Raw genomic sequence first — 9,390 nt, forward strand, 5'->3', positions numbered from 1 at the left:
ATGATTGCTACAGGTGGGGAGGCGGAGGGGGCACTCATGGACGGGGGGACTGCCTGGGCCTATCTCTGACCCTGTCAGGATCTCAGGATCACAGGATCCCAGATCATCAGAGACAAAGGAGCTATAGAGCCCCTGGCATCCAATCCATTAGATTGAAGGGAAGACCAAAGTCCAGAGGGAAAGATGGCATGGCCTAGATAATCCAGTGTGTCAAGGCAGGGTCCAGCCTCAAACCAGGGTCCTGCCTCCCAGATCAGAGCATTTCCTTTCCCTGTTCAGGCAAGTGAAACCCTGGCAATGCTCTATCTGGGACTGGGGAAAGGGCCTCTGGAGAGACTGGTGTCTCTGCCTTATTTCTCAGATAATGAAGTGTCAGAGAGGGGCAGGGACTTGCCTGAGGTCAGGCAGCCAGAGAGTAACAAAACCTACCCACTAGGCTCAGGCGTCCTGACCCCCAGCCCAGGGCTTCTCACTGTACCAATGTCTCCCAAGGAGAGGAGAAAGGAACTCACATTTACTGAACATCAGGTCCTTGACACATATTCTTTCCAATCCCCAAAACCTTGGAGACAGATGTTCTTGTCCATGTTTAGCAAAATCAGAGAACAGAGGTTCAGAAAGGCAAAGCAACTTGCCCAAAGCCACACAGCTGGTGGTTGGCAGCACAGAAACTTAAGCCCAATTCTGCTACTTCCAAAGCCTGTGCTCTCGTTCTTAACCAGGCTATGTTGGGTTTGGGACTCAGGGCTGACAATGCAAGGAAGTGGCTGGGGAGGCCAGGGGCAAACTCCAGGCACTGCCCGGGCTCCCAGCCGCCTGGTTGCACCAGTGATAAAGATCAACAGAAATGACCTTGGGACAGCAGGATCCTGCCTCCTGCTGACAGGTTTTTTTTTTTTTTTAAAAGGTGTATTGATCCACACCCTGCAAAAAAACACACAAAACAAACAGCTGATGGCATAGTTTCTGGTGTTGCTGAGATACTCACTACCACGTGGCTTGGGGCCCAGACACCACTGACCTCAGAAGCTCGGATTCCTAGATTGATTTAGGAACTTAGACTCTCTCACAGTTCTAACATGGAGGGGCCTCCCAAGCTGTCAGTCTACCCCAAGTAGGGGTAGACTTCCCAACGAGGCTCATCCAACCTTGCTCTCACCTCACTGCCTATCTCTAGAAGCTGCCCCTTTTGCTGTGGAACTGCCTTTCTCACTCTGAGTTGACACCAGCATCCTGGGACATGTCCAGAGTCTCCTTTGGGGGCCCAAAGTTAGCTGCCCCATGGCCCTGGGTGGCCCTATTAAGCTAGGAGGACAGTGACTCCATATTCTCTACCCTGGGTCAGAAACTAACTGGCCAGGGGCATCAGTGCCGAAGCCATTCCTGAGAAATGGGCACAAACCTACAGAGAAGAGCTGGTTGTTCTCCTCCTACTTTCTAGGCTTTATGCCTCTGCTAATACAGCCAGACATCAAATCCACCTTTGTGCTGATCACATCCCACTGTGTCCTTGTCATCTCAGATCCCAAGCCTTTTAAAATTGACCCAAGAATAGGATCTTGCATTTCTTTTTTAATTTCCGTCTTGTAAATACTAGCAATTCATAGTGATATGGTGCTGCATCATCTCCTTTCATGCTTAGGACAGTTTATTGGACCCCAGAGAGATGGCTGATGTTAAGTGTCCCCTGGGGAGGCTGGTCCCAACAGGAGTCCCAGAAAGCTGCTGAGATGAGCATGAACATTAGGTGGTCAGGATCCTGTGCTCTGGGGAGTGATTGATACCAAACCACAGGAGCCCAGAGCGGGGAAAACCATATGCAGCCTGTAAGGATATCCAAAAAGGCTTTCTTGGGGGGTGCCTCAGAGGCAGCTCAGAGCCTGGAGCAGGGCTCCAGGAACAAGTGTGATCAGGAGCCTGTAGGGTGAGGGGAGAATGAGTGGAGTCCATCTAGTTTGGGTAGAGTCCTTTCCAAGGCAAAGGATGGACCAGATGCTTTTGAAGGCTCCCCAGCCAGTGTTTGGGTCCCCCTCAAATAAGTGTTACCAATCCTCCTTCCCTCTCATTGGCTGAGGAGGAAACAAAAGCTCAGTGAGGACTAGAGCCAAGGTGTCCTAGATGGCTCCCTAGCCAGGGATCTTCATCAACCCTGATCCAGGCCGGCCCACCAGTCTGTCTTGTGCTCCCTTAATTGGCTTGAGGAGGAGAAAACTTGCCCTTGCCCTCTTGGGCGCCTGTCTGGTTGGGAAGATAGGCTTTTTCATTTTGTGTGAGGTCATTTAGGCAAACAGATTCCAGGAAGGCTGGGATGGTGGAAATTGGGCACGGGTGACAAGTCTGTAGACATCACTCTGGAGCTGAACCAGCATCCCATCTCATGCTCCTGTCTCTGGGCTTAGGATGGGTTGTTTGGGAGCTGGGTCTGACTATGGATCATAGAGGACCCACCCCAGTCTAGGGGCCAGGCCCATGGGTGGGTCCAAGCTAAACTTCCACACAAGGGTCCATTGTGGTTGCATGGGCTGGCCCTGGGCTCCGCCAGCCCTTCCGGCTCCCGGAAAATGCTTCCCGTCTGGCAGCTCCTGGAGCGGTCTGTCCTTGGCCAGGGCGCCAACCCCACACCCGGCCTCTCTAACCCAGTGGGGATCCTGGACTCTTGTACCTTCAGAGCTCTGGGGTCCAGCCCCCATTTCACAGCTAGAGTCCCTGAGGCTCAGGGGGGGTAGACACAGGTCAGAGCAGCATACCAGGACCAGAATCAGGATCAGAACCTAGCACTCTGGGGTGCCTGGCTGGCTCAGTTGGAAGAGCATGCGAACCTTGACCTCAGAGTCATGAGTCTGAGTCCCACATGGGGTGTAGAGATTGCTTAAAAAAAAAAAAAAAAAAAGAACCCAGCGCTCTGGCCATTTATTCAGTTCTCACTATTCACAGGACGCAGTAGCATTTGGACTCAGAGAAGGGAAGAGGCTGTCCCATCATACAGCCAATTGTGGCGGAGTCTGGGTGAAATGTCTGGTTCCGAGGTGGCTGCTTGCCTACCCTCGACCTCTCCGGAGATCTGGGCCTTCTTGGTTCATCCTTGTGGCCTCGAGAGGTTGGCTGTTCCTGTGTGTCTGGAGGTTAAGGGGATTTCAACTGGCAATCTAGTCCTGACATCCTGAGTTTTCAAATCAGGTATGGATGCACTGGATGGGATGAGGAAAAGAAGCTCTGGAATTTGGGGGTTTGGCAGCTTGCACCAGAGCTGAGGCCGGAGGCTCCCCAGCCCTTGCCTGGGCTGACAGCGCCACCTGGGGCCCAATTGGTGGAGTCCCACTGGGGCTGCCATTCTGAGCCTTTACTCCGTGAAGGCCCTCGGTGCCGGCCAGTGGTAGGCGCTAGGATAAAGAAAGGACTTTGGCCCCTGATGTAGGGCGAGTAGCCCACGAGGAGTGACTGCTTGGCATGAAGTCACAATAGAAAGTCCAGGGCAGAGGAGGGGCTCTGAACACCACAGGGCGGTGGAGGAGAGGAATTACCATCATGGCAATTCTCACTGACTATCCTCTGGGCCAGTTCTGGGTCAGACCCTGGGGACCCTCAAGAAGTCGATCATGATCTAATGGAGATGGGGGAAGTGGAGGTAGGAGCCCAGGGCCAGACACATGGAGCCGGGTCTTGGAGAGTAGTAGTAATTTGCCTTCTGTACTGAGGGTGTTGCAGGCTCAGGGAAGAGCCTGTGCCAAGGCATGGAGGAGCAAGTTTATGTGTGTAAGGTTGAGAGCGACAGCTGAGGAGAGAGGAAGTGCCAGAAGATGAGGTCAGAAAGGTGGGTACCTGTGGCCAACACAGCTTCCCCACAATTCTCCCTGCCCCACCCCCTGCTTTGACCCTCAATGCTCAAACTCTAACCCCATCTCCTCTGAGTCAAGCTACCCAGCTGAGGTCCTGATTTCTGGCGCCCCCCTTCTTCCCCAAGGCCAGGGGCTAGGTCAGGCTGCCCACAGGCTGATCCTAAGGACACAATCCTGTGATCCCTCTGGTCTCCAGGGAGTCCAGGCATAGTCCTTGGACAAGGGGAAGAATCTCTGAGTAGTTACCAAACTCTGGTCTCAAGTTCCTCAACTGTTACATGGACATAATAACAGTTCCTACCCCATGGAGATGTGAGGATTAAATGAGAAAATGCATATAAAGCCACCTTGCTAACATGGGTTGATGCCAGCTAAAGAGGCTTCTTCCCATTGCCCATCCCTCTGGGCACATCCCCTCCAGGAGGGAAAGCTCCAGGATCCAGATCTTGCCCCCTCTGCTGCCCTCCCCAAGGCCTCAGGTCTTTTTCGACTTTCCTGAGCCCAGAGAGGCTCTACTGTGCTGCACAGGAAGATTTGTTTATTATGTTTCTCTCCATTTTTTTTTTTTAAGAAAATGTAAACTACAAAGGAAAAAAGAAAAGTATACAACAAGCATCCATATGCCCCCCTGGATTCAACAATTAATGATTTGCCTTATTCACTTATTGCTTTCTCTTTTTAAAAAAATCTGAACTGGGGTACCTGGGTGGTGCAGTCAGTTAAGCATCCGACTCTTGGTTTTGGCTCAGGTTGTGATCTCAGGGTCATGAGATGGAGCCCAGCATCAGGCTCCACGGTCAGCGAGGAGTCTGCTTGGGAGTCTCTCTCTCTCCCTCTCCCACTGCCCCTCCCCCCTCTCTAAAATAAATAAATAAATCTTTAAAAAGAAATTTTTAAAAATCTGAACCTGGCTGTCTCGGTAAAGCATGCGACTCTTAATCTCAGGGTCATGAATTTAAGCCCCTCACTGGGCGTGGAGCCTACTTAAAAAAAAAAATCTGAACCATTTGAAAGTAAGTTGCAGATACCATGACACTAGATGATGCAGCTCCTGAGAACAGTAGCCCCACACAGTCATCCTCACAATCCTGAGAAAAGGATGAATGATCCCATACTATCATCCAATGTCCAGTCCATATTCATGTTTCTCTCAATTTTCCCCAAATGTATTTTACATCTACATTTGGGAGGGATGGGGAGGGATCCGGGATCTGATCAATGTTCACTCATTGCATTTGATTGTTGGTCTCTTTGTTCTCTGGAAAACACTTTTTTCTCCCTCAAATAGGAAAAATTACAAAAGAAAATAATCTGTAATCTTACCACCTTGAGCTATCCACTGTTGGCATTTTGGCATTTTTCCTTTCAATTAAAAGATTCCTGGGGTGCCTGGGTGGCTCAATGTCTGAGTGTCTGCCTTTGGCTCAGGTTGTGAACCCAGGGTCGTGGGATTGAGCCCCGCACTGGCTTCCTGCTCAGTGGGGAGCCCACTTCTCCCTCTCCCTCTGCCCCTCCCCGCTGCTTGTGCTTTCTCTGTGTCAAATGAATAAACGAAATCTTTAAAAAAAATTTTTAAAATGATTCCTAATATATATGGCATTTTAAAAATAACATCTCCATGAGATATAATTCACATATCATTTAACTCATTCATTTAGAATATACAATTCAGGGGCGCCTGGGTGGCTCAGTCGGTTAAGCATCTGCCTTCGGCTCAGGTCATGATCCCAGAGTCCTAGGATTGAGTCTCACATCGGGCTCCTTGCTCAGCGGGGAGTCTGCTTCTCCCTCTCCCGCTCCCCCCACCCCGCTATGCTCTCTCTCTCTCTCTCTTTCTCTCTCTTTTTTTCTCTCAAATAAATAAATAAAATCTTTAAAAAAAAGAATATACAATTCTATGGTTTTTACAATATTCACAGATATATACAACTTGTCACTACAATCCATTTTAGAACATTTCCATCACCTCAAAAAAAAAAAAAAAAAGTCCTGTACCTTTTAGCTATCACCCTGTAGTCCTAAGCAACCACAAATCTACTTTCTAACTCTATAGATTTACCTATTGTGAACATTTTATTTTTTATTTATTTATTTATTTTAAAGATTTTATTTATTTATTTGAGAGAGAGAATGAGATAGAGAGAGCATGAGAGGGGGGAGGGTCAGAGGGAGAAGCAGACTCCCTGCTGAGCAGGGAGCCCGATGCGGGACTCGATCCCGGGATTCCAGGATCATGACCTGAGCCGAAGGCAGTTGCTTAACCAACTGAGCCACCCAGGCGCCCCGTGAACATTTTATATAAATGGAATATATGGGGTGCCTGGCTGGCTCAGTTGGAAGAGCATGAGACTCTTGATCTCAGGGTCATGAGTTCGAGCCCCATGTTGGGTATAGAGATTACTTAAATAAATTTTTTAAAAACTTAAAAAAAATAAATGGAATTATGTAGTATGTGGTCTTTTGTGACTTTTCCCATGTAGCATAATGTTTTCAAGCTTCATCTGTGTTATAGCATGTATCAGTACTTCATTCCTTTTTATGGCCGAATGATATTGCATTGTATGGATATGCCACATTTTGTTTATCCATCCATCAGTTGATGGACATTTGGGTTGTTTCTACATTTTAGCTATTATGAATAATGCTGCCATGAACATTTTTTGCTTGTTTTTGCATAAACATACATTTCAATTTCTCCTGGGTAGATACCTAGGAGAGGAATTGCTAAGTCACATGATAACTCTGTTTAACTGTGAGGAACTAAACTGTTTTTCAAAGCAGTTGTATCATTTCGCATTCCAACCAGCAATCTGTTAGGATTCTGATTTCTACACATCTTCCCCAGCATTTGTTTCTGACTTTTTTTTCCTTCCAAATTGTAATTTAAATTCTAATTAGTTAACATATAGGGTATTACTGGTTTCAGGAGTAGATTTCAGTGATTCATCACTTACATACAATACCCAGTGCTCATCACAAGTGCCCTCCTTAAAACCCATCACCCATTTAGCCCATCCCCCGCCCACCTCCCCTCCAGCAACCTTCGGTTTGTTCTCTATTGTTAAGAGTCTCTTATGGTTTGTTTCCCTCCCCCCCTTTTTTGTCCCCCTTCTCATATGTTCATCTGTTTTGTTTCTTAAATTCCACATATGAGTGAAATCATATGGTATTTGTCTTTCTCTGACTGACTTATTTCGCTTAGCATAATACATTCCAGCTCCATCCATGTCACTGCAAATGGCAAGATTTCATTCTTTTTTGATAGCTGGGTAATATTCCATTATATCTATCTATCTGTATATTCCATTATATATATATATACATATTCCATTATATATATATATTCCTTTATATATATATATATTCATACATACCACATCTTCTTTATCCATTCATCAGTCAATGGACACTTGGGCTTTTTCCATAGTTGGCTATTGTTGATAATGCTGCTAAAAACATTAGGCTGCATGTACCCTTTCGAATCTGTGTTTTTGTATCCTTTGGATAAATACCTAGTAGTGCAATAGTTGGATCCTAGGGCAGTTCTATTTTTAACTTTTTGAGGAACCTCCATACTGTTTTCCAGAGTGGCTGTACCAGTTTGCATTTTCACCAACAGTATCCCCTTTCTCTGTACCCTCACCAACATCCATTGTTTCCTGTGTTGTTAATTTTTACCATCTGACATTTGAGAGGTAGTATCTCATCATGGTTTTTGATTTGTATTTCCTTGATGCCGAATGATGTTGAGCATCTTTCCATGTGTCTGTTAGCCATCTGGATGTCTGACTTTTTTATTATGACCATCCTTGAGGTTAAGATGTATCTCATTGTGGTTTTGATTTGCATCTCCTTGATAACTAATGTTATCAAGAATCTTTTCTTGGGGGTTGCCTGGGTGGCTCAGTCGGTTAAGCATCTGCCTTCCACTCAGGTCATGATCCCAGGGTCCTGGGATCAAGTCCCACATCGGGCTCCATGCTCAGCAGGGAGCCTGCTTCTCCCTCTGCCTGCCGCCCCCTCTCTCTTTCTCTGACAAACAAAATCTTTAAAAAAAAAAAAAAGAATCTTTTCTTGTGTTTATTGTTTACCTATTCGTTTATTTTCCATCCTCTTTGGGAAAATATTTAGTTAAATCCTTTGCCCATTTTTTTTAAATTGGGTTATTTATTTGTTTGTTTTTGCAGGCAAGAAAACCTTTTATTTTAAACCACAAATAGTCAGCAGATGGCCACAACTATCCATGTTTCATTAAAATCACATAAAATCGGGGCGCCTGGGTGGCTCAGTTGGTTAAACGACTGCCTTCGGCTCAGGTCATGGTCCTGGAGTCCCGGGATCGAGTCCCGCATCGGGCTCCCTGCTCAGCGGGGAGTCTGCTTCTCCCTCTGACCCTCCCCCCTCTCATGCTCTCTGTCTCTCATTCTCTCTCTCAAATAAATAAATAAAATCTTTAAAAAAAAATCACACAAAATCTAGATTAAAAAGCACCACTGATTACTGCTCTAGAAAAACTGTGTGAAAAATTCAAATACACACAGGAGAAATACCACAGTATGCACAGGTCTCAATTTTTAAAACAAGTGCATGGAACGTTGCATCAATTTTACACACAGCTTCGAATATCAAATTGAAATTTATTTTACTTGAGGATGATGGAAATTTCCAAAAGGCATGATTATAAAGAGGTAAAATGTCCATCCTTATACATCTTTGTATGCCAACTAGTAGTGTCCTAAAAGTTAGCGTTTACAAAATCCTTGGTAAACATAGCTTTTTTTTTTTTTTTTTAAAGATTTTATTTATTTATTTGAGAGAGAGAGAATGAGAGAGAAAGAACACATGAGAGGGGATAGGGTCAGAGGGCGAAGCAGACTCCCTGCCGAGCAGGGAGCCTGATGCGGGACTCGATCCAGGGACTCCAGGATCATGACCTGAGCCGAAGGCAGTCGCTTAACCAACTGAGCCACCCAGGCGCCCTAAACATAGCTTTTCAAAGTCGCCCAAGTGGGACATAAAATCAACTCCAATTTTTCACAATTCATTCTACCTTGTGATCTACAGGTTGTTTTCTGTGCACCTTCTGCTTTAGTTTCACCATTTTCAGATGGTGCAGGACCTTCTTTCCAGCTTTGTGCTCTCCCTCTTTCCTTTTAGTACTTTTGTTAGTCTTCGTTCCAGGTTCTTTGTGAGCAGATGGCTTTCTTGGTTTAGGTTCAGGTTTTGGTGGTGCGGGTTTCGCTGACAACCTGGCAGATGATTTCGTTGCTTTGGATCCACCCTTGCCCTCTCTATTCTCTGGAGACTTTCTTTGGGGCATAAGGACTGTGTTTGTGCAGCCGCTAAACAGTAAAGCAACGGGCTGGACCGGCAGGCATGGCCACCGCTGGGGCTCCTGCAAAGGGTACCGCAGAGACCTGCACCTCCTGGGTTGGTGTTTTGTTGTTGTTGTTGTTTAAATTATTGAATTGTAATCTGTTTTATATATTCTAGATCCAAGCCCCAGATCTCATATATATGATTTGCAAATATTGCCCCCTCTTCTGTGGGTTGT

General features: G+C 46.2%; 1 protein-coding gene and 1 non-coding gene across 2 annotated transcripts; one reads left to right on the top strand and one right to left on the bottom strand.

Moving 5' to 3' along the window:
• Window positions 1-6,154: 6,154 nt before the first annotated feature.
• On the top strand, window positions 6,155-6,227 carry TRNAK-CUU. The gene has a single exon. It is a non-coding gene; the product is annotated as a tRNA-Lys (tRNA).
• A 2,650-nt stretch (window positions 6,228-8,877) lies between these two features.
• LOC118004016 (high mobility group nucleosome-binding domain-containing protein 3-like) lies at window positions 8,878-9,156 on the bottom strand. The gene has a single exon (XM_034995140.1). The coding sequence runs from the start codon at window positions 9,154-9,156 to the stop codon at window positions 8,878-8,880; it is 279 nt and encodes a 92-aa protein (XP_034851031.1).
• Window positions 9,157-9,390: the final 234 nt, after the last annotated feature.

Source organism: Mirounga leonina, unplaced genomic scaffold, assembly GCF_011800145.1.
Source record: "Mirounga leonina isolate KUSES-001 unplaced genomic scaffold, KU_Mleo_1.0 Mir_92, whole genome shotgun sequence".
NCBI lineage: Eukaryota > Metazoa > Chordata > Mammalia > Carnivora > Phocidae > Mirounga > Mirounga leonina.